The sequence below is a fragment of the Cricetulus griseus genome, chromosome 4 (genome assembly GCF_003668045.3).
Source record: "Cricetulus griseus strain 17A/GY chromosome 4, alternate assembly CriGri-PICRH-1.0, whole genome shotgun sequence".
In the NCBI taxonomy this organism is placed as follows: domain Eukaryota; kingdom Metazoa; phylum Chordata; class Mammalia; order Rodentia; family Cricetidae; genus Cricetulus; species Cricetulus griseus.
In genome coordinates, this window is record NC_048597.1 from 121,665,542 (window position 1) to 121,691,659 (window position 26,118).

General features: G+C 38.3%; 1 protein-coding gene across 4 annotated transcripts in view; it reads right to left on the reverse strand.

Moving 5' to 3' along the window:
- Positions 1-26,118, reverse strand: part of Dync2h1 (dynein cytoplasmic 2 heavy chain 1) — a 204,859-nt gene that overhangs the window by 178,445 nt on the left and 296 nt on the right. For 3 of the 4 annotated variants that reach the window (XM_027415175.2, XM_027415174.2, XM_027415173.2), the window contains exons 2-20: positions 25,481-25,651; positions 24,994-25,129; positions 23,066-23,184; positions 21,462-21,606; positions 18,195-18,427; positions 17,172-17,306; positions 16,955-17,068; positions 16,743-16,854; positions 15,497-15,621; positions 13,800-13,975; positions 13,028-13,223; positions 8,866-8,961; positions 8,205-8,357; positions 7,635-7,733; positions 6,450-6,589; positions 6,107-6,335; positions 5,145-5,272; positions 1,894-2,009; positions 969-1,096 (exon numbers count right to left, since the gene is read on the reverse strand). In XM_027415175.2, the coding sequence (XP_027270976.1) occupies positions 969-1,096; positions 1,894-2,009; positions 5,145-5,272; positions 6,107-6,335; positions 6,450-6,589; positions 7,635-7,733; positions 8,205-8,357; positions 8,866-8,961; positions 13,028-13,223; positions 13,800-13,975; positions 15,497-15,621; positions 16,743-16,854; positions 16,955-17,068; positions 17,172-17,306; positions 18,195-18,427; positions 21,462-21,606; positions 23,066-23,184; positions 24,994-25,129; positions 25,481-25,651 (2,751 nt within the window). Of the gene's footprint in view, positions 1-968; positions 1,097-1,893; positions 2,010-5,144; positions 5,273-6,106; positions 6,336-6,449; positions 6,590-7,634; positions 7,734-8,204; positions 8,358-8,865; positions 8,962-13,027; positions 13,224-13,799; positions 13,976-15,496; positions 15,622-16,742; positions 16,855-16,954; positions 17,069-17,171; positions 17,307-18,194; positions 18,428-21,461; positions 21,607-23,065; positions 23,185-24,993; positions 25,130-25,480; positions 25,652-26,118 lie in introns of those variants that run through there. The other variant, XM_027415176.1, reaches the window with a different exon arrangement.

Consider the following 26,118-nt stretch of genomic DNA (forward strand, 5'->3'; position numbering starts at 1 on the left):
CGTTAAACATTATAACCAAAACAACTTCAGGAGGAAAGGATGTTTTTCATCTAACACTAGGGGAGTCAAGGCAGACCCTTAAAGAGAAACCTAAGCAGAAGCCATGGAGAACAGTGCTTACCTGCTCACTCTTCTAAAACTGCCCAGGCCACCTGCCTAGGGATATGCCTCCCACGGTGGGCTGGGCCCTCTTGCATCAATTATCAATGAAGACAATGACCCACAGACAAGTCCATGGGCCAATCTTATGGAAGCAGTTCTTTAACTGAGGTTCCCTCCTCCTAGGTGTGTCAACTGACAACCAAGATCAGCCAAGGAAGTGCATAAAGAGATTATGGGACAGAAATGACATGCTCATTTCCACAGATGCAGACGAGGCCCTTAGCAAGTTCTATCCTCCACGATCAAGAGCCCTGTGGCCAGGACTAGAAAGGATGAAGGTCTGTTTAACGGTGGCTGCATAATATGGGAAACATAAAACACTGTACCAAAAGAAGACTCAAGAGTTTACAAAAAATTTAGAGTCTTCTTCCTTCTTGTTCTGAACAAAACTTTAGTCATTTAAATGTCCTGCAATGCTGCCTTGCTCCTTCTGGATTCTGCTTTTACCAATCTCACCTCGCATCTTTAACTGTGTGTTCTCCCTTGTGTATCTCTTCTAACTCTGTTCTAACATCATATTCTGCACACTAAGATTCCAATTCTAAAGACAAGTATGGATTGTTTACTTTACTGTTATCCTAATATATGAGATCATAACAAGGCAGCAAATACCTCTAAGATTAATACAAAGTGTTACAGATACTACTTCATTACACCTCAAGAGTAATCATGCGCTACCCAGTTAGACCACATTATACAGACCTCTTCACCGTGTTAAGATTACATAGGTCTAAATAATCACGCAAAATACCTAATTTACACATCTCTATAAAGTAAGGATGACAATAATTGCTTTGGAATCTCACCTGTGGCCTCCGATCCTGGAGGTTACTATACTGTATATTAGTATCACCTATTTCTTCCACAGACTGAGGTATAACTGTTAAGATCTTCATAGCCTCAGTAACAAATGTATCGATTTCATGTATATGAGCTGAAAGGGACAATACCAAAAAAATACTCAGTTATGGTTACCTGAGTGCTAAATCAGGGGATTCAGAAGTAACTGCTACATAAAGCACACTCCATTCTCAATTGTCATTTGCTTTCGGGTAACAGAAGTTTGAAATGAAGAGTAAGATAACTTTCTTCCTATGAGAGGTAAGTTGTTTTACATTACACATTTACAATTGTTCTAAAAGGAGGCAGAGACATAGCTCAGCAGTTAAGAGCACAGGCTGCTGTTGCAGAGAACCTGGGTTCAGTTCCCAGCACCCACATAGAGGTTCACAAACATCTAATTCCAGATCCAAGGAACCAACATGCTTTTCTGATCTCCATGGGCAACAGGCACACATGTGGTACACACATAGGTAAAGCACTCTACACATCTAAAAAGAAATTAACGAAAATATTGAGAAAAAAAAAACCTAAAATGTATTCCTTCCTAGTTATCTTTACTAACAATCAGAAACATTTCCAGCCTTCTAAATAATGCTAAAATGTTTCAATTCACCATTTGGAAAACTAAAGATAAATATTATGTCAGAATTATTATCATTCACAATTTCATACAACAAATCAATACTATCTAGTCTTTCAATAACAAAACTGTCTGGTTTTCATATGTTTAAAGGATAAATGAGAATTTTGCTACTTTCTTAAAATTATCATTTTGAGTAAATTTTATTTAAGAAGATATCCTAACTCAATTTTAACCTATAATTGAGATTCACACTTTCTAACTATAGAAACCATGGCTCCAAACACAAAAGTGATACAAAGCTTTACTCTGGATGGACTTCTTCAGAGAAAGGACAAGCATATCGAATAACTTCTGGATGAGGTCATCGATCACAGTCTTCACGGGGCTGCAGTTGATGTTGAGACAGTCCACCCTGACAGCACTGAGGAGCCAATGGACACAGGGTTCCAAGGTTATCATGAGTTAGAACACATCTCAACAAATTCATCAAAGTGTAACTATAACCTTTAAAAGCATACATATAGATTTAATCCAAAAACTTCCTTCTATACACAACCTAGGTTTCCAGTGAGTAAATACGTTTAGCACTGATTCTCTTTGTTTACCTGTTTGACTGACTGTCTGTCCCAGTCTAGCCTCAAACTCACAATCCTTCTGCCTCAGCCTCCTCAGTGCTGCAATTATGTTCATGTATCACCATACCTGGCTTAAAGTACTAATTTTTAATCATGAAATATGTCCCATTTTTAAAAATTATGAGTGATTACAGTACCAGCAAAAGAATATATTTAAATATTTATAAGTTCTAATTGTTTATTTATATATAAATAAATATTTATTTCATATTTGTAAAGTAAATTATTTTGTAGCCATCATATAAATAAGGATAAAAAACAAATATAGACAGAATGAGGAATGAATATGGATTATTAAGACACTAATCAATAAAGCCAACAATGCCATTTTACACCTATAAAATTGACCAAAATGGAAAAAAAAAGTTAATTTTAAATCAGTCTTCAATTTATAGGCAAAAAGCACGTTCAGGAATGTTGGTGAGAGTATAAAACATTCAAACTAAGCCAGGAACAGAGGCAGTTCTACACCAGCACTTGGAAAGTGGAGGGAGGAAATCACAAGTTTGTGATCATCTGTACTAACAAGAGAGTTCAAGGCCAGCCTGGGTTATGCTATCTATAAAAAAAAAAATCAAATTTTATGAAGAGCACTTTAGTCATAATTTTAAGAGATATACTTTGTCTCAAGAAGTCTACCTTTAGAATGTGAATCTTTTTGTTTACTTGTTTTGAGACAAGGTATCCTCATGTGATGGTGGTCTTGACCCTCCCATCTCTACCTCCAGTGCTGGCATTAGAGGCATGTGTCACCATGGCCTACCTCTAGAATTGATCCTAACACACCATCTTGGATGAGACCATGCAACTGCCACTTTACTAAACCAGCATAATCCCTAACTATATTCTAAACATTTGTCCATATACCTACAGATATGTATAGTCCTCTTATCTCATCAAGGAGCCTTCTCTTTGCAACATAAGGAGACAACTACAGAAAACCACACACAAACCAATCAAAATGCAGAGTTGTGGAACCCAGTCCCAATGGATTGATGCATCACAACACAACTCCCACACCAAAAGCTGGGGAGATCATCGAGGAAGTGAAGGTGGAGAGACTGTAAGAGCCAGAGGGTAAGGAGTTTGTTCTGAAATTGTGTCTCCTAGCGATGTCAGAAGTTACTCCCATTAAGTCTCACCAACATGGCTGCCTAAATATGATCTGAACAAGGACAATAGCAATAGACATGCCAAAATGGATGGGGAAAACACACTAGGCTTCAACCCTACACAAAGAACCACAAGCAACTAAGGAACGGGGTGGGGGGACACCAATCCTTATCTAATACCACATGGTCAGAACTGAAAACATATACAAGCATACTGAGAAGGTTGTACTTAATACTTAGAATACACACACAACAACAATTAAAGAAAGAAAAAGGCCATGAATTTCAATGAGATATATAGGAAGGTTAGGAGAGGGGATGATGTAATTATCTTATGGTCTCAAAAAATAAAAGAAGCAATTTTTTAAAAGTTTAAGAATTCTTTCTTTTTAGTTTCCCATAGCCAGGCTAGCTTTAAATTTCCTCGATAGCCAAAAACAGCCTTGAATTCTTTATCGTCCTTGCCTGGCCCTCCCAATTACAGATTCACACCACCACACTCAGTTCAAAGGAAATGTTTAAGCCAGATGCATTATCAAAGTATTAACTGTGAAAATTAGGGAGCAAGCTGAGTCCAGGCACTCATGAACAAAAGGCAGGAAGACAGTTAATTCCAAGATAGGCTGTACAGTTTAATGAGAGCCTGTCTTAACATAAAAATAAAAATGGCTGGGGTATAGCTCAGGGTAGAGCAGTTGCCAAGCATGTACAAGGTGCTGGGTTTAGTCCTCTATACCATAAAAATAAATAGGTAGGTAGGCAGGTAGACAAACATGATAAGTAACTATTTCTACATCTCAATGTCTCAGGCTTGCTAACATTCTAACAAAACTATCCCTGACTTTTTCCCTATACTTAACTTAATGTCTAATATATAGTATATTCCATTCAGTATTAAGAACAGTTAAGAAACTATTAACAACATTTGAAAATATAATCTGTACCAGTAATATACATGTTAATTACTCCACATAATCCTCAGAAGTATTACTTGCCTTGCAAGTATGTTGAAAGTAGAAGAAATTGAGGTTCATACTTTAAATTTGTGCCGAAGTCATGAAACTGCTGACCCAGCTAACTACAGAACCCAGTCACTAAGCCCCTCAGCAGCCACAAGGTCCTCATCAAACACACTTGGTACACTACTAGAGTAAATGCCTAAGTCTCAGGTATCTCTTCATCTTGCCCATAGTTACGTAAAGTTCTTTGTGTTATCAGTGCTCATCAAACACTTACTAAAAGAAAGACTAAGTTAATAAGGGTGATGGATGCTGTCTTTCATAAGTGATGTGTTTGTTCTCCTGGAATTCATTTTCACTAACAGTTTCAGCAGCTGCAATTTCAGTAGCAGAGGAATACATTCTCACAAAGCTGGGTCATGAAATTCCCCTCAGAGACCTGTGACCACATTTGCAGCAGTGCCCAGATGTGTCTCTGTGCTACATCCCCCACAGGCGCCTCTGAAGGGAAGCATTATAGCCAAAGGGTGGAAATAAATTCCACTAGCTTTATAGTCTCTGCAAGACTCTCAGCAGCAGCTTCCAAAATACAACTTGACTGTACTAAATATTGGCTCCTCATCCTATAACTGAAGGTAGCCTCTACTCCAGTCTGTTCTACCCAACCAGGTCTCAGCAAACAGTCCCTAGAATGCAGCCTTCTCTCATCCCCCCACCCCCACTGTCCTACCCAGACAGTAGTTGGATCTACAGGAGGGAATAAGCCGACTGCGTGAAGTACCTCTCAGTACAGGCCCTCTTACCAGCCACATCACAACTACTGTTGCACAAGCACATCAACTTCTCATACCTGGGGAGCCGTTCAACTTCTTTCCCTTTTATTTTCAGTGCTTTAAAATTTTTCTCCCAATCATGCACAGTAAAAAGATGCTTTTCGACCAGAGCTTCCATGTCAACTTGTCCAATTACAACCCATTCCTATTCAAAAAAGGAAGACCATACTAATGAAAGGGAGCCCACAAACTACTAGTGAAAGAGTAGGACCCCTGATTTAGAGCAATGAAGTGAGGAAAATAAACCACTTCAGAATCTCTTCTCAGATTAATATATATAAAATTCAAGGGCAGAATCACTCATACGAAGTATAACTTACAGATCTACAAGTATCCAGCTTCCGACCAATCTAGAAATCTAAAATGCAGACATCTACAGTGCAAGGGCACTTGAGGAACTGATCAAACTTCTCTATGACTCTTGCTCAGCACTAAGATGAGCGTTTGTATTTTGGAGTTGGTTAGTATCATACACTTACTCAGAAACAGTCACAATAAATTGTCATGTCATAGTGATATTTTAAACAGGGACAGGGGCAGACATTGTGGTGTATAAGACATACAGCCTAGATTTACACAACCTGGGCTTGTGCAAGCACATGCTACATTCCCCAAAAATAAAACTGCCCAAGTGAAGGATTTCTCAGAATGCACACCATTAAATCTCTGTAATTAAATTAGCATTGGAGCACTCTCTCTCAAAATATATTGACTTCAGAATTAAAACTGATGCAAATGTCACATCACACTCCAAGCTGATTTAAAAGAATACAGAATCTGTTTCCCAAACTTCATAAAATATGGCAAAACTGGCCATAACTTCTTTCCTTGTTCAGCATAAACTTAGGCTGAGAGTCTATAAAACTGCCTCCCTGGTTTGCACATTTTAAGTTCACTTCACCATAGAGTAAATATGTATTTGTATATTTACTAAATCAGTAACATTTGTGACACGGGTAGGAATGTACATGCTCCATACCTTATGTTGATGCAGAACAGCAGATAGCCTTCTAAACAGATCTTCTGCTTTACTGTAAATAGTCAGAAATCCACTTGCATTTCTATCAATCATAACAGAAAATATTGACTCATCTCCAGCCTCGCCCACTCCCTTAAACTGGTTGGGAATGCCAATGAACCTCTTCATTTCTCTGTAGTATTTAGCCCGGATTTCTTCAAAAGGGGGCCTAAATTGTAACCTTCCCTGTCTGAAAAGACAGTATGAATGACATTATAAATCTTTTTAAAATTATATTACTTAAAATATAAATTATTACAAAGATTGAACTTGAAGATGAAATGGGGATTTCAAAGCATCTCACTTGTAGGTTAAGTCTACATTTATTTCTGGCAGGTTCTCATTCAGTGCCTCCAGGCCCATCTGATACTGGTGCTCCAGAGCCTTGTAGAGCTGGTGGTTCCAGTGTTGCCTCCAGGCATGCATGTCACTGGCTTGGAACCCCTGAAATGTCATTCACCTTTTCAATTTGAAAATTGGTGCTACATGGTTTTTTTTAACTTATGATTTTTCAAGCTACATAAAAGCACATTGAACAGATTAAAACTCACTTTAAATATCTTAAAACATGCAACTCTAATTGCCAGTTTTAGTAAGATGGCTTATGAAATATTCAACATGAAAATCTCACTGTAAATATACAAGAGGCTCACTAAAATTAAAAATTCAAGCCAACATTACATTTTTTGAAGCTGGTTTTACAGTAGTCTACTTTGTGAATTCTTTTGTATTTTTTCAAAGTTCTCAAAAAAGTATCACTCTTCATTTCCTAATCCCTAATAATTCATTGAACATTTTAGAAAAAAGAAACTCGCTGGGCAGAGGTGGCACATGCCTTTAATCCCAGCACTCAGGAGGCAAAGGTAGGTGGATCTCTGTGAGTTCAAGGCCAGCCTGGTCTACAGAGTGAGTTCTAGGACAGGCTCCAAAGTTACACAGAGAAATACTGTCTTGAAAAACAAAAAAACTAACTAAATAAGAAACTTAAATTAGATTTCTCCAAATACTTGCTTTTGTTTGATATTGCTGTTTGCTCTCATAAAGCATAAAGACATGTACTCTAGCACTCTGGGCTTTTTCTTCAATTCTGAGAACTAGAAAATATATAAAACAGCTGACTCACATGCAGCTCAGAACCTAGCTACATGAAAATGTGCCCCAGAAGAAAAAGAATCCTGACAGTTACTTCACATAGACTTTGGTTTGAACCTAAATTGCATTCTGCAGATGTTACAGTCTCTTGAAAGAGAACAGCAAACAGTAAATTTGTAAGCTCCAAGTCAGAACAGCAAACTAGACAGGGACTTAGCAGTGTGAGACACAGAGAAGTTTCCCTTTGCATAGTTAACACAGACTCGACGGGATCTATGGCATTTGTATGAGTCAGTCAGAGAATTCTGTATTTGTAGGGGTGCCAACTGATGTCTCTGATTTTGTATGCACTTGTCACTGAGCCATGCATCCAGACCGTGAAGCACAGCCCACGTACCTGAGCTGCCACACTTGCTAAGCCAGTTCTCAGTTCCTGCAGCCCATCTTTCCAGCGCTGCTGCTGCCGAAGCAGATCGATATTCATAAGAATGACCACCTGTGAGGAAGAGAGCAACTTTCCAGTGACTCAGCCACCTGTTCAAGTGACAATGTACCACCCACCCTGTGTAACCTGTCAATATCTGACTGGTGCACTGAGAAGGGCAAAATATCACTGCAGTACTGTTCCAGCCAACACTGCACAGGAAGCAGCAAGCTCAGGAGGACTCCTCTCATGAGGAAGCACCACGCACTCAACTACCAGGTGCAAAGTGGAAAGCAGGCATCTGCCCTTAGGCAGAACACAGAATTTGCTGAGAAAGTTACAAGCCCCAAAGTCTGGTTTTCTGGTACTGACAACTGTACTCTGGCTAGGTTAGCAATTAACAGCAGAAGCCAGGTAAGGAGAACCAAACTATTTCTGCAGCTATAGATCTTAAATTACTTCAAAAGAAAAAACAATAGCTACATACTAATTATATTTATTCTGTTATTTTCATAACATGATAAATTCTATAATAAAATATACCTTTTCACAAAAAGTAGTGTGCCATTTTCTCAGCTTTCTATTTTCAGTGGCAAGTCTCTCAGCAGCATTTTGGAGTTTCTGGATGTAGCCTTCTAATTCTTTAGGGTTGTCCCAAGTAATCTGTGACTTGCCTCCACTTCCTGCCTTTGAATTCTACAATACAATAAACAATAGTATTCAGATACATTTCTTTTTCCAAAAAGGTTTAATTTTATGTTATAAGCCCAACTGTTCTTAACATTGATCTCTATGAAGATTAATATATTTCAAAATGTTTGCTGTCACAGTGTACCACATAGTTTAAAACCTATTGTGAGTTTTTCCAATTTCCCATGTGTGGACATTGAAATGAACAAGAAAGTGAATAAGCATTGAGTTACAAAACCTGGAAATGGTTTAAAACAAAACACACAAGAATTCAGGATCTCAAACTAAGTGGAAAAGAATATAATAGCATGAAAACTGTCTATGATATATATTAATGTAGCTTATCAAAACCAATACCAAAGTATGTAAAGTCTTCTAATTTCTTAAATCTCACTAAGAACAAAGGACTTACTAGAGAAAGGATGAAATGAAGCTTGCTCAGTGGCTGCTGGTGGACTGAAAACTGAGAAAGAACCTATTTGACTGCATCACAAAGCAGAGTCCTCTCACTTACCTTAATTATCTGTTCAAATGCTAAGGCAGACTGCAGCATCATTGGCCTCTGACTCTGAATCATCTGTTGATCTATGGAATTGTAAAAATGTGCCACCTACAAAATTCAAGTCCAATTAGCAGCAAGAAATAATAAATTTTGTTTTTAGCACATTTTCTTTATTTTTGTTTGAATAGTAATAATTTTTCTCAACTGTAAAAATGGTTTTTCATCTCCAAATCAAAGTTTATTTATGAGTCAATATGCCCAATCAACACATATATGTTGAGTTCCTACAATTTATCAAGTCATGTCCTAACAATGGTTAAACAGACAATAAATTTTAGTCTCTGGAATCAAGTTTATCACATTGGGAAGAAAGGAATCCAGACTAAAGAAAGGCTCAGTACTGAAGGACCAAATTTCCATCTCCTGCACTTCTCAAAAGCATTCAAGCCCTTTGTAGAATCAGACACAACTATCTATATGCTTAAGCCCTTTATAGAATACAACACAACTGTCTATATGCTCAAGCCCTTTGTAAGATACACACCACTATCTGTTCATCATTCTGACCAAAATTTGACTTTATTAATGTTTTCTCTCAAATTCCACATTAGCAAAAACCTCTACTTTCAAAATATACCTTAGTCCAACCACATTTTCCTGCCTCTATCCTCTAATTCAAGCACTGATCTCTTAGCAAGACCAGGGAAACAGTCTGCAAACTAACTAGTCTCCCTGCTTCAAATCCTAGCTTCTCAAGTTACTGTATGATGTTGGAAAAGCCATTGCACATGTGCTCCCCATTATATGGGGAAAATGGAGGATGAATTGAAGCAGTTGTTCCTCCTTGATTCTCAGGGCAGATGTTCCTATATCCACAGGGGGTGAGAAAATCCTGAACATTGTACTCCAATACCATCTACATCTTAAGTACTCATCATGCAAAATGTATAACTTAGTTTCCTGAGTAACAGCAAAATTAACACGTCTACACAGGAGGCTCATCCTTACACACAGCTTACCAACCTCAGCACACAATTCCCTCTTGAATACCTTTCATGTTTGCTCTTCAAGGGAGGCATATTACAGTATCAAAGTTCCTCAAAAGGTAAAATAGAACTACCACATGACCCAGATGTAGCACGTCTGAATATACCCAAAGTACAGAGACACATCCATGTTCATTGCTATTTTATTTGCAATAGCTAGAAATGGGATCCGTCTAGATGTCCAACAATTGATGAAAGGATAATGAAAATGTAGTCCATATACACAGCTATAAAAAATAAAATTTTCAGGAAAATAAGTAGAACTGGAAAATATCATGTTAGTGAGATAATGTAGGTCCAGAAAAACAAACACTACATGTTCTCTCTCCTATGCTGATCCTAGCTTAAAATTTTTAGATCTGTGTGTTTAACTTCCAGGAAAGCAGAAGACTGAGGTGGAGGTAGGAGCTTTACTGGGGCAAGAGAGGAGAACATTGGGGATTAAAGGTTTAACTAGGAGTAGGGAGTGGAGGAATAGGAGAGAAAGAAGTGGGAAATGAAACAAAACTAAGGATGTAAAAAAATCCTTATAGAAATGCCATCCTTTGTAAGCTATTAAAAATGATTTTTTTTAAAAGGAATTGGGACAATGGTACTCTGAATGGCTTGATAATGCAGAAGAAACGGTTACTATATGAAAGCCTCAGTAACAAGTATGGCACACCTACCTAGAGGTTATTGATCAGGAAGACAAGGCAGGCTATTATACACATTGCTTGTTGTCAACCTTAACTAGAGCATAAGACCCTATTGCTATTGACACCACACATTTTGAATGCAGTGCATACAAAAATCAATCTGGAAACAGCCAAGCACCTTCCTCTCTAATGGCTAGCATTCACAGTTTGGCAGGTGACATACAGGCTGAATGGAGATTAATGGTCTGTGGTGGTTTGAATGAGAATGCCCCCAAAGGTTCATATATTTGAATGCTTAGACCCCAGCTAATGAACTATTTGGAAGGATCAGGAGGTATGGCCTTGTTGGAGTAGATGTGGCTTTGTTGGAGATGTTTCAAAAAATGTCCTCACCAGGCCCAGTTTCTTTCTCTGCCTGCTGCCTGTGGATCAGGATGTAAAGCTCTCAGCTGCTACTCCAGTGCCATGCTTGTCTGCTTCCTGCCATGATTATCATAGACTAACCCTCTGAAACTAATAAGCAAATACCCAATTAAATCTTTTCTTTTGAAAAGAATTGCCTTGGTCATGGTATCTCATCACAGCAATAGAAATGTAAGTAGGACACCGACTTACTGACCACTGGACCCATCCTATAACAATACTGATCTGCCAAGCAAAATGTACTCACTGGTGCACTATTTGGCATGACAGTTACAGGTGTCCAAAGTGCTTTCTGGTGGATTTAAGGCCTGCTCCACAGACGGAAATGCATATCTGGTACTATAAACCCAATCAAATGACCAGGAAAGCTCCAGTGGTAAGAAGAAATCTACAGTTAACACTGCACTAAATATTCATATTGCCAACTGCTCTCTAAATATTTTTGATAACCACAAAATAGTGCAACTCTATCCTTGGTCAGAGAAGCTCCTTTTTTCAGTGGGTAGCAGTTAATGTGAAAAGTCATAATTAATTAGTCAAAAAGCTGAGAAAAGTGACTTGTGAGTGCTCCACCCTCATTGAAACATCTATCAAATCTTTGCCAAAGGCTAAAGGAATCTGGTCCATAGTGGGGTGGAGGTGATATAGGAGGTAGGGAGTACTGTGAAATGCTGTCTTCTGCACATGGCATATGGACTCACAGGTAGACAGGGCATGGCCTTGCTCACATGGACTCATAGACAGACATGGCATGGCCTTGAACATATGGATTCACAACTGGACATGGCACAGCCTTGCACATATGAACTCACAGCAGCTGTGGTTTCTATACAAGATCAAGACAACATTTCAACACTGACCTTAAAAGACCTTACCCTAGCTGGGAAGCTACCAGGAGTTGGGGGCTGCTGTGGAAATGAAAGTCATCTTTGAGGGCTGTGGCCTCTGGTGAGTGAAGGGGCCCACACCAATACACATGTGGGCAGCAGTAATAGAACTCAGTGAGTTATGAGGGCATGAACATGACAAGGGGTTGTATTGGGAGATCCAGGTAGAGAGGGAGAGGTCAATGGGAGTCAGTATGATCAAAATAGATACATTATGAAACTGTCAAAGAGTAATAAAAAAAAATATGTTTTTAAAAGAAGTGGGCCTGGAAGTTGGTACCACAAATCTGTAACACTTGAGAGGCACAGGCAGGCTAATCTGAAGCCAGCCTGATCTACATAGCTAGTCCAAGGCCAGCCAGGGCTATATAGTGAGACCTTGTCTCAAGTAACTAATTAAAGAGAGGTAGGGCTTAATAGAAGGTCTTTAGAGTAATGGCAATATATGCTATTAAAAGGAATTGTGAGGCCTCTCCCACCCCTTCTCTCCTTTTTCCTTCCTAGCCATAATAAGTGGCTTTACACCACCCATGTTCCTACCATGTGCTGCCTTGATGTAGACCCAAAAGCAAGACAACTGACCACAGACTGGAACTTCCAAATCTGTGAACCAAAACACTTTCTCTTCTAAGTTGACTCTCTTGAGTGTTTGCTACAGTACAGAACACTTCAAAGAGTATAGGCACAGAAGGCCAAAGCTGTAAGTTGACCTGGACCTGATTCAAGAGGTTGACAACCAGTAACAAGTGTCTGTTTTAAACAGGGAAACAACAGCATGGTACAAATAAGTAGACCAAGACAGATTAACCTGGGAATCCTCTATGAGTATCTGAAAGATAGGTAGAGGACTTTCACTGTAAGTTCCTTTAAGACTTTGCAAGTAATAAGAAAAAGGGAAAAAAGAAGAGAGTGGAGAGATTAGGACAGGAAAGAAAGAAGGAATAATATGTCATTTTTCCAAATGGTTTTTGAATGAAAATGGCAATACTATCTTAAGTTTAATTATTTTTAGCAAGATTAACAGCAGATTTTAACTTACTAATTTAGAAAACCTTAAATTCACAAGTTAATAATCTATTACAGGAACATAAAAAATTAAAAGCAGAAAACAAAGGCCTTAACAGTCTAATTTAGCATAATGAACCAAGAACAAGAACACCATGAAAAGTATCACTCATACTTGCTTAAGAATGATGGCTTGCTTGCAGAACTTCTGGGCAACATTTGCAACCTGCTGTATTTTGGCAGGAATGACAAAGCCCAGGGCAGAGAGCTGACGGACTTCTCGCAGAAGAATCACCAAACGATCAGAATAATGTACTTTTAACGAACCATCATTAGGATCTAACTCCATAATTCGGCTGTTAGCCTCAATACTGCAGGGAGAGAGAGAGAGAGAGAGAAGAGAGAGAGAGAGAGAGAGAGAGAGAGAGAGAGAGAGAGAGAAGAAAAAGAATCTTTGAAGCTTCACTGTTCTTATTCTTTTGTCTGATGAAACTAATTTTTAAAAAAAGTACTTCATTCAACTTTTCTGCAAATCTAACAGTTTAAAAAAAAGTCAAAAAAAATAAAGCTTTTCTAATCCAGGCTTTACAATTCTGTTTTTCCTGCTTATTCTTCAAAAGAAAATAATATATGGTTTTTGTTACCAATCATCTCATCCTGCTCTCCCAGAGGGTCAAAGTTCAGTTTCCAACACCCAAGTTAGAGGCCCACAATCTCCTCTGACTCTCATGATCTGGTCCCCTTCTTGCCTCTCGAGGTACTGGTTCATACATATGACATTCACACATACACACACAAATAATAATAAATCTCTAAGACAAAAAAGTAAAAATGTTTTAAATGCAGTGAGTCATAAAGAAACAGCAGCAAGTCTGTAGAGAGAAGGGCTCCTTCCACCTTGCCACATGGATTACTAACACATGACAATTCAGGGGAATGGCACTTACCACAAACCTGATCTGGAATCAGACAACCCTGACTGAACTTCCCTGGACCAGTCATCAAACTGTTCTTGTTCGTACAGCTTAAACTGGTCCAAGAGATCTTCAGCACTCCGATGGAAAGACCGAAACCCTGATAGGTCAGACAAAAGCGCTTCTGCAATCTTGATAGTATCATCTACCTTAAAGACCAAATGACAAAGATGCATCAATACTAACAAAATTTTACCATAAAATAAGGAGGCCCTTTCTCTGACCTGAGGCTCAAAATTATTTTCCTATCATTGTAAACATGGAAAAATGCTTTTCTATAAGGAATAAGCATATCACCCTCCTAGTGACTTTGAATTATACAACCTCAGAATAATAAAACCCAAGAGGACAGCCCGAGCAAAGCATGATACGAAGGGTGACATGAAGGAAAGGCAGGCCACACAAGAGCTGTGCTCCACTAATTTTCAGAAACTCCAAGAAGCAAATGCATTACTCCTAAACATGTTCACAATAGTACTAGCCATAAGCTTTTGTTAAAAGCTCAAAAAATAATTAGGCAAATTTGAACATCAGCTAAGAAAGTGTCTTCCTCTATAACTGCCCATTCTGGTACACACAAAATGACTAGTGGGGAAAATGATGCAAAATATTTCAGATTATAGTTCAAAGATACAAATTGAGTAAGAAGTAGGTTATATTAATATTCCTTGACCTTAGCAAGGTGGTGGTGGTACATGCCTTTAATTCCAGCACTTGGGAGGCAGAGGCAAGTGGGTCTCTGTGAGTCAGAGACCATCCTGGTCTACAGAGTGAGTTCTAGGACACCCAGGGCTACCCAGAGAAACTGTCTCAAAAAACCATAAAACAAAACAAAAAATCCTTGACCTTTTGCCCTTGAACACAGACCATATTAAATTACTAATTATCAAACAATTAACGTTTATTATACAAGTCAAATACAAAAACTATATATACTAATAGTAGGTCCAAAAGAATCTTAGTCTGTTTTAACAACATCATCATAGACAGTTATGAGGAATGACCTTTCACCTCTCCTTTAACTTGTAAACTCAAGTAAGTCAGCGATGTAAAAACACTTGTAAAAACACTTGCAGATAAACTTTAAAACCATCAGGATTTCCCAAGTGTGTCTTTTAAATCTAGTGTCACGAATACAGTAGTCCTCACAAATGCTTTCAAAGACCCTGAGTGACACAACTTGACAATCACATCTATGTAAAAAATGAACTGTATAAGAATGTTCTTTACACATTTGTTCTCAGACTTCTATATTTCAATGACAATTAGATGCTGTTATGGCATGAAAGTAAACAGCATCCTACTGGATTAGGCACATGGTCCCAAGCTGATGACACTGTTTGAAGTGTCCCTTGGACATGGAGCCTCCCTGATATGAATAGCCGTGGGACAGAGATAAAGGTCACAGCTTAGCAAGGTTCTGCACCAGCTGTTTCCTGACCTGCCAAGATATCATGCCATTAAGCTTCAGCAACCACACACTCATTGTGAGCAAAAGTAAATCCCACTTCCCTTTAATTGCTACCTGGTAATTGGTCACAACAATGAGAAAAGTAACTGCATACAGGGAGAACACAGGATGTTCCTAACAGTTTTAGAGTCCTTATTACATGCCTTAATTTAGTACATTTGGAATGTTCACTGTTCTTCAACTATATTAAAACAATTACCTTCAATTCCAACTGACGAACCCAAACAATGTTATTGACAACTTCTGAAAGATTTTTGCCAGAAAGTGGCCCAGAGGCATCACCAGGAATCCCTCGGCACCGATTCTCAAAGTCCAATCGGAAATCTGTATCATTCAAATCACATAAATTACACAGAAGTAGTATATTTCAATTCCTATGGAAATGTTGTAAATGTTGGTCCTCACTGCACCACAAGAACCTCAGAGTGTATATGATGAGGATGTTGGTCCTCACTGCACCACAAGAACCTCAGAGTGTATATGATGAGGATGTTGGTCCTCACTGCACCACAAGAACCTCAGAGTATATATGATGAGGATGTTGGTCCTCACTGTACAAGAACCTCAGAGTGTATATGATGAGGATGTTGGCCCTCACTGTACAAGAACCTCAGAGTGTATATGATGAGGATGTTGGTCCTCACTGCACCACAAGAACCTCAAAGTGTATATGATGAGGATGTTGGTCCTCACTGTACAAGAACCTCAGAGTGTATATGATGAGGATGTTGGTCCTCACTGCACCACACGAACATTAGCATGTATATGATGATTAGTGCTGTCTACTTGACACAACACAGAATCGCCTGGGATGCAGGCTCTAGGGGGATCATGGCATGGTAACTGATGTGGGAAGAAACATCTGAGGTTGGAGGCTGGAGAAAGCCAGTTGAGCATGAGCACTGTGTGTGTCACTGTTCTCTCCTAACTACAGGAACAAGCGCCTGCCTCCCTGACTTCTCCACTGTGATAGATGATAGCTTGGACTGTCAGTTAAAATAAATCCTCCATTCCTTGATTTGCCTCAGTCAGGGCATTTTATCACAGCAAAAGAAAAGAAACAAATCAATGCAATAAGTAAGGTACAGAAAGAACAATCTGCTAATATAAAAACAAACACAGGGGCCAGAGAGACGGCTCAACAGCTAAAAGGTTTTGATTTCCAACACCCACAGTTCACAATTATCACAATTCTAGGGGATCTGCACCCTCTTCTAGCCTCCATGGTAACCAAGGACACACAAATTGCACAAACATACATGCAGGTAAGACATGAACATAAAATAAAATAATTAAAATATTTTTTAAAAAATAAAATAAAAATAAATCTATCATTTATAAGTAAATAAATCCTTGTCATAAAAATGTCTAAATGTAGCTTTTAACCCTAAACAGTAAGCATCAAAGAAAAATCCACCTAAAAAACCATTTCTAAGGGACTTTACCTTTAGCTGAGTCCCCAAGTCTTGCCAGTAATGTCTCTCTCTCTAACATCAGTTCTTTGCTTATAGTCGGACGCTTCACCAATTCCTTGTATTTTAGAAATGCTTGAAGAAGCTAGCATAAGACAAAGTACATGTTTATCTCAATTCAACCACACTCACATTAAAATAGCTTAAGGAAAAAAATTGTAAAGTAAAATCTTTCAATGATTTACCTGCTGTGGACTATCTTGAATTTCTGAAATATAATTCTTTAATTTTCCTGCTATTTTCTGCTCAGCGGGTGCAATGATTTTTTCATACTGAGACACTGCAGCTTTCCATAATGGCTAAACAAATTAATTACACTGTTAGACTGCACAGTTGTAAAAAGCAACCTTTAAAACTCAAGAACACAAAAGGAAATTAAGGACAAAAACACATAGACTCAACCTCGGTATATGGGTTGTACTGCACAGGGTTCACACCAGTGAAAGGCTCGAATACTCGAGACAAGCACATGACTCTCTCCTCGCTGGCAGGTAGAAAATACAAGAGCTTCTCATGAATTGTCCGAATAGCCAAGACCTAAAATGTGAGATATTAAAACATGAACTGTATGAAATGAAAATAATTGTAAAGGTCTAAAATCTAAAGGGTTTAGAAAACCTTTTTATAGTAACTTCTGTAAATGAACAAAACTGAAGGTATTTCACTCTTTTATGTATGTTTGTATTTTTCTTTTTTGTTTTTTTTGTTTTGTTTTTTTGTTTGTTTGTTTGTTTTTCAAGACAGAGTTTCTCTGTATTGCTTCGGAGCCTATCCTGGCACTGGCTCTGTAGACCAGGCTGGCCTCAAACTCGCAGAGATCCACCTGCCTCTGCATCTTGAGTGCTGGAATTAAAGGTGTGTGCCTCCAACGCCCAGTAAGTATGTTTGTATTTTTCAAATTGTGTTTCTCCTAAGAAGGGGGACAGAATTATATCTGCAATTTCATTTTGCCTTTCCTTTGAAGCTAAGAATGTAATTTATATGAAAGCTCATAGCTGAAGTAAATGAGAAACTGTTCAAATATTTCCACCGAGTACATCCTACAAAAAGAGCCAAACTTTGAAGCAATGTTAATAGCCAAGAGAAAGTTTGAGAGCTCCCATACAGGAAAAACTGCATCATATTTTTTTACAACAAAGAACAAAACAGAATTTCACAGCTAACATGTTGACCACTCGCTCACACTAGCATGGTGACCACTCACTCACATATCTAGGGAAAAGAGAAAAAGCTAGGACTTAGTAACCACTATGTACCTCAACCTGCACAAAGGCACGCTAAAATTTATTATTATGACACTCATTCTTATGCTCACACAAGCCATAAATCATTCCCTTCACACATGTACAATTGTAAAATGCAATCACACGCAAGTGAAAACCCACTCCCACATAAAGACAATGAGGCAGACAATTAAACTAGTACCTCCTCCAGGCGTTTGCCCAGCCTGTCAAGAGTTTCTGGAAAATACTTTTCATTTTTCCATGGATGAGGGACATAGCGCTGCCACACCTGACCTGTGAGGTGACTGCAGACTATCACCCACTGTTCACAAATTGAAATGCCAGCTTTCAGGTTTTCTTTCACAAGATAATAAGGATCTTCCCACAGTTTCAGACTTCCCAGCTTTTTTTGAACAAACCTTCCAAATGAACCACCTAATAAAGCATAAAGGAAATATTTTATATGAAATTATAAAATATATACTTAGGAAAACACTAACATGAATTAGCAACTAAGAGTCTACAAAATACTGCCTACCCACCCTTAGACTACCATTATTTATAAAGTAACTGTCTTTAAAGATACATATGTGTATACAGACATTAGCTTGCATTCTTGATCATTCAACATACTGTACCAAATACATAATTCTTGAACAGCTACAGCACCTATTGCATGGAAGAAGCAAACATAAACAATTGCAAATTGCCATCTGATTTGACTTGTGACAAAAAGTACTGCAACACAGGCTTTCATGAGTTTATCTCATCTTCTATGGGAAATAATGAAAAAGGTAGTTTTTTCTGAGTCAAATATGTAATATTGGAATATAAACCAGTTTATTTTTAAATGACCATATGAGGCAGACTGGAGAAATGTTTTGGCAGTTAAGAGTGCTTACTGCTTATGGTTATCTGAATGTAATTGGCCCCCATAAGCTCATAGAAAGTGGCATTATTGGGAAGTTGGCTTTGCTGGAGTAAGTATGGCCTTGTTGGAGATAGTGTGTGTCACTGTAAAAGCAAGCCTTGAAGTCTCATGCCCAGTGTCAAGCTATGCCCAGTGTCTCAGCTCACTGTCTGTTGCTTACAGATCAAGATGTATTAACTCTCAGCTCCTTCTCCAGACCTTGTCTGCCTACATGCTGCCAAATCCCACCATGATGATAAACTTCTGAAACTGTAAGCCACATAATTAAGAGTTTTCTTTTATAAGAGCTTCTGTGACCAATGAATTGAATCAAAGACCCTAATATCAATCCACACACCTATGAACACTTAATTTTTGACAGAGCAGTTAAAAATATAAAATGGAGAAAAGACAGAATTTCAACAAATGGTGCTGGTATAACTAGTTGTCAACATGTAGAAGAATGCAAATAGATCCATATCTATCACCATGCATAAAACTCAAGTCAAAATTGATCAAAGACCTCAATCAATATAAATCCATCCACACTGAACCGCACAGAAGAAAAAGTGGAAAATACACTTGAATGCATAGGCACAGGAGACCACTTCCTACATAAAACACCAGTAGCACAGACTCTGAGAGCAACAATTAATAAATGGGACCTCCTGAAACTGAGAAGTTTCTGTAAAGCAAAGAACATGGTCAACAAGACAAAATGGCTCCCTACAGAATGGGAAAAGATCTTCACCAACCCTACATCTGACAGAGGCCTGATCTCCAAAATATACAAAGAACTCAAGAAAATAAACATCTAACTACCAAATAATCAATTAAAAAATGGGGTACAGATCTAAATAGAAGATTCTCAACAGAACAATCTCAAATGGCAGAAAAACACTTAAGGAAATGCTCAACATCCTTAGTTATCAGGGAAATGCAAATCAAAACCACTCTGAGATTCCATCTTACACCAATCAGAATGGCTGATATCAAAAACACCAATGACAGCTTATGCTGGAGAAGATTTGGAGAAAAGGGAACATTCCTCCATTGCTGGTGGGAGTGCAAACTTGTACAGCCACTGTGGAAATAAGTATGGCGATTTCTTAGAAAATTAGGGATCAACCTACCTCAAGACCCTACAATACCACTGTTGGACATATACCCAAAGGAGGCATATTCACACCACAAGGACATTTGCTCAACTATGTTCATAGCAACATTATTTGTAATAGCCATATCTTGGAAACAGTCTAGATACCCCTCAACTGAAGAATGGATAGAGAAAATGTGGTACATTTACACAATGGAGTACTACTCATCAGTAGGAAACAATGCCATCGTGAAATTCACAGGAAAATGGACAGAACTAGAAAAAAACATCCTGAGTGAGGTAACCCAAAACCAGAAAGACAAATATATTATGTACTCACTCATAAGTGGATACCAGACATAAAGCAAAAGATACACAGTTTATAATCCACAACCCCAGAGAAGTTAGAACACTCTTCCAGAAACTGATGGAAGCAGATGTAGAAATCCTCAACTAACCAATGGGTCAAGCTCCTGGAGTAAATCCAAGTGAGGGAGGAGCAATAATATGAACAAAGTAGTCAAGACCATGATGGGAAAACCCACAGAATCAGCTGACCCGAGCTAGTGAAAGATCACTGACTCAGGTTTGACAAATAGGGAACCTGCATAAGACCAAACTAGACTCCCTTAATATAGGTGACAATGGTGCTGCTGGGACAATATATGAGGCCACTGGCAGTGGGTCCCAGATCTAACTTTAATGCACAAATTGACTTAGTGGAGCCCATTCTATATGGAGAGATACCTTGCTCAGCCTAGACACAGGGGTGTAGGGGTGGGGAGGTGCCTTGGTCCTGACTCAACTAGATGATGGAGCAAACTTGTAGACTTCCTAGGGGAGGCCTTACCCTCTCCAAGGAACAGATGGGAGGTGGGGTGGGAGAATTGGGATTTGAATGTGAAAAATAAAATTAATTTTAAAACAATGTTTAAAAAAATTACTGTGGTCTCTGTGGTCATGGTATCTCTTCACTGCAATAGAAACTCTGACTAAAACACTGCTGTATCAGAGGACCTAAGTTCAGATGCCGCTCACTTCAGGTGACTCACAGATGCATATAACTCCAGGTCCAAGGCATCTGAAACCCTCTTCTGGTCTCTGTGGGTATTACACACATAAATAAATCTTTAAATAAAGTTTTAAATTAATTAACATGCATAAACACTAAAAATATAAATTTAGTTCTATTAATGATTGAAGTATTTCACTTGTATGAACTAAACTATATACCATAAATAAAATGTATGTAAATAAAGCTATATTATTTATTAAGACTTACTTTAAATGGCAAGTATTACATTAATGAGCAATTTAAGTAAGAACTTCAGGAAAAGGAAGGAAGGAAGGAAGGAAGGAAGGAAGGAAGGAAGGAAGGAAGGAAGGAAGGGAGGAAGGAAGGAAGGAAGGAAAGAGAGAGAGAGTAGGATGAGTTTGTAAATTCCCAAAGCTTATTTCTATACCTATAATATCTAGGAGATGCAGCATCCGTGACTCAGGGTAATGGTCATGTTCTGTTTGTCTCCATACATCATCTACAACATCCCGAGTCGTCTCCACCAAGTCAACGACTTCTAGCAAGGACAGACTGTCCAAGTTATAAAATTCCTGAAACCAAAGCACATTCACGTTGAAACACAGTCACATCTGTGCATTAAGTAACACACTCGAAATGTTCCCAGACTTGCTCAGCTGCTGGAAATATAATTTCCTCTCCCTTTGTCTGACTTCTTCATGCAAATATAAAAAAAAATTTACAAAGGCTGAAAAAATGAGAGTGAAAAGACTACTCATTTATTTAGACCTTTAGCCAAGTTTTCTTTAAATTGGGCTTATCTATTTTACCACAGAGGTGGCAGTAGAAGCACAGAAACACTGCCACTGCAATTCACATGCGCTCTATTCCTGTGTGCTGAGCTGAGTAACATGGGGACTAACAATAAGAACAGCACAAGTTCATTATTCTATATTTCATCATTATCATCAAAACAAGCTTTAATTTACTTCAAATGCTCCATAAAATGACTCTGTTGAGACTGGCAAGAGGGTTCAGTGCTAAGGAACCTGTCATACAAGTCAGGTGACCCGAGTTGGATTCCTGGGACCCATGTAAAGGTGGAAGGAAAGAACTGATTCCACAAAGGTGTCCACATCTGACTTCTACATGTGTGCCAAGGCACATTTGTCCACATATACACACATCATGCAGTGCACACACATAACACAATAATAAACTCTGAAATAACGTTTAAAAAAATAAAAAACAATACTTTGTGAAATAATAGTGGAAACAAATAGAAAATTGCTGTTACTGTAATCATACTTAAAATAATCACTAAATCCCCAAGAATATACAGCAAAGGAAAATCAAATAGGCATAAAGTATGACTTCATATTTTAAATTACTTTAAAATATCAGTTTATATCATTCCATCAGAAAGAACATAAATATATCTGTTAGTTTACTAGTTCTGTGTGTGTGTGATAAATGCACATATTGTGTGTGTACAAACATGTGTGCACATGTGTGTATATGTGTGTTATAAATGAACACTTGTTCATGGATGCACATGTGGAGACCAAACGTCATCATTGTGTATATTTCTCTAGCCCTCTCCAGCTCTGTCCTTTGAGACTGGGTCTCAAAGAACCTAGAGCTCTCCATTTAGACTAGGTTGGCTAGCTAGTCCTTCTGTCTTCAATCCTAGCACTGGGGTTCTAGACACACATACGGATCTGAACTCAGGGTCTCATGCTTGCATAGCAAGCACCTCAACCACTGAGGCATCTGCCAGCTCCTGGAATTTGTTTTTTCCTAGTACTTTCAGAAAACTACTTGTTTTTGAGGAAATTATTTCCTAAAGATTAGAATCTAATATTTTCATTTCTATGTTTTACATATACATATACCTTTATACATATACCTTAAGTAAATTCTAGGGTTTACAAACTATGTATCTTGCTTACAACTGTCAAGTAGATTTTAAAAGAGAAAAAGACACTGAAAATTTAATTATAAGTTCATTTATAAGAAGCCTAATATACAATCTATGTGCGACTCACATACCCTTGCAATCGTTTCAAATAATTCCTTAAAGTAACTGGCTCTTTCTTTACTAATCTGCTTATTTCCACGATGGGCTTGTTCTATCCAAAACTGGAACTCATCACTTGGTGTGAGAATACCTAAAAAAAAAAGGGGAAGAGAAAAAATTTAGCTATTAATGGAAAGAGAAAAGGCATAACACTGTTTGGCTCATCAGCTGGTTTAGGTTTGGTTCAGATGATGAACAGAAAATGACCTCTCAACACCTATCAACAGTAAATTCTTAATCAATAGGTGTCCTCAACTTAATTTGAAAGTATAAGCAAATAGTTTTATTTTTTAATTCTCTTTTAAATATTCCAATAAAGTAGATAATTACTGTGTGTTTAATCATATGCTGAAATTGTGCAATTCTTCTGAGGTAAGTTTTAAAAAGCATCCATTTGATTATTAAAGGAAAATAAATATTATTTGTATGTTATGCATTTCATTTTGTTTATAAGTTTGAATTTATCTATGCCTACAGTAAAATTAAAACTAGTATCAGATAAAATACATTATACCATAAAGTTGGTGCTCTGTTGCCTTCAAAAGGTATAGAGCCAACCATTCCTCATTATTCCTGTATTCTGTATTAAGGCAGTAAAATATCTGAGCCATCAGATACACACCCTCTTGGCTAACTCAGAGCTACGATTTACCCACAAGTTTGCTTTCTCATACTGTAAACAATGCCTTTTCTCTGGTGTGCTTGGTGCCACAGTTTTTCCATTTTTAAGTTTTAAATTGGCCTTAAAACAGTCAAAAATGAAAACACAACACAGCTCTGATGTTCTTCACAGAGAAAATACGGTCAGGTAAGCCACATGACACAGAATATTTCGATTTCTATAAACTATCCAGTGTTAAAAAAAATTTTCTTCTCCAAACCCATACAATCTATTTACTTTTCAAAAGCTTATATTCATAGAAGATCCAAAAACACAGAAAGAAATCTGGGAAGAAATACAGTTATTTGCTAATTATATTAATAAAATGATTACTTTTTTGTTTGGTTGGTTTTTTTTTTTTTTTTTTTTTTTTTTTTGGTTTTTCCAGACAGAGTTTGTCTGTGTGGTCCTGGCTATCCTGGAACTAGCTCTGTAGACCAAGCTGGTTTCGAACTCACAGAGATCTGACTGCCTCTGCCTTCCAAGTGCTGGGATTAAAAGAGTTCACCACCACTGCCTGGCCCATGAAATGATCACTTTATACTTTGAATTTATTACAGATGGTGTCCTAGTTAGGGTTACTCTTGCTGCATTGAAACATCGTGACCAAAGCAACTTGGGAACCAAAGATCCGTATCTCTGTTCATCACCAAAGGAAGTTGGGACAGGAACTGAAACATGATAGGAACCTAGAGGTAGGAGATGACACAGAGGCCACTGAGGAGGGCTGCTTACAGGCTTGCTCCCCATGGTTTGTTCAATTTGCTTTCTTATAAAACCCAGGACTAGCACCCCAGGGTATCACCTGCAAGGGTGATACCATCATTTACTAATGAAAATGCCTACAAGCTCACTACAGACTGCTTTTATGGAGGCATTTTCTCAATTGTGGTCTCCTCCTCTCAAACTTCTATAGCTTGTGTCAAATTGGCATAAAACTAGCCAGCACTAATGGTCATTTTGAGGACCAGAAAGACAGCATAGTGGTTAAAGGGGCTTGCCACTAATCTTGACAACCTAAATTTGATCCCAGGATTGCAAAAGCTTCGAAGGAGAGATCTGACTCCCACAAGCTGTCCTTTGACCTCTACAAGTGTGCTGTGGCACTCACACACATTCATGCACACAAGTGTGCTGCTCTCACACTCTTTCTCTAAGTACAATGTAAAAATAATAATAATAATAATAGCAGTAAGACTCTGGTAAGTGAGTAATGGAAGCAAAACATATCGTAAGTACCTCTTGTATCATCTTCCTTAAGTTTCAGCTTGGGTGAGTTAGCATCTGATCTTCGTAGAACTACACCCAATCCAGCTTCTAGTTCACTCAAAAGATTCTGAAGTTTGGGATCAAAGTTTCTGCTCCATTCCTGGTCCTAAGTAAAAGCAGACAGGAGCAAACACAATCAAAGCATCGCCAGTCTCCCTTGCTTCAAAGACACCCTGTCTAAAAACTAAGCCTACAGCCTCAACTTCCAACAGTTAAGACTTTCTACACATCGTTTAGTATAGCTATGTAAGAGATGATGTGAGCTGCATTTCATAGCCTTATTCAGTTTCCCTTAACAAAGCTGAAAGTAACATTAGAAGTCTGACACAACACCCAACACTATAAAAACTTCAATAAATAAACTAAAACACATTAAACAGTAAATCAAATAATAGATATGTCTGTTTCCATGGTGACCAAAACACATAAAAAATAAATTCACGAGCATTTCACTCACCTTTAGCAACATGGGTGCAAACACCTGCCGTACTGCTTGGTAAAGTGAATTGATGGGTGACTCCAGCATAGATGAAACAAGAATATTGTTATGTAGATTCTCATCTGTAATTACTTCGGGTCGGAGCTTGAAAAACACCAGCACTTTATCCTTTGTGTCATCAAAATCAATCTAAAGCGATAAACAAATGCTCTTATGTCCCCTTCACACAACAGTGTTTGAAAGAAATGCTGCACTACCATGTTGTGTCACTGAAATTATACCTGGTGGAAAACTTAGTTAAAGACAACACATTCAAAACTACCAGTTAGCTGTGTTCACACTACATTGGCCAAGCGGCAGTTCAAAGGAAGGGAAGAATAAAGATGTATTAAAGTAAACAGAGTTAGTTATTCAGTCAAATCGCTTAAGGCTGGGAGTTGAAGGCCAGCCTGGAAGGGGCCAGACTGTCTCAAAGCAAAGCATCAATGTGCTTCTCCTTCCTATCCAGACTTGTGGGCAGGGAAACTCCTATTATTCGGTGGGCACTCCGCCACCAAAGCAGCCACAGCCTGGACCCCAGGGCTCCTGGGTAAGGCCGAGGCTGTCTTTGGGCCTGGTGTGAGGACCTGGGACTTGAGGGAGGGGAGGCCGAGCCT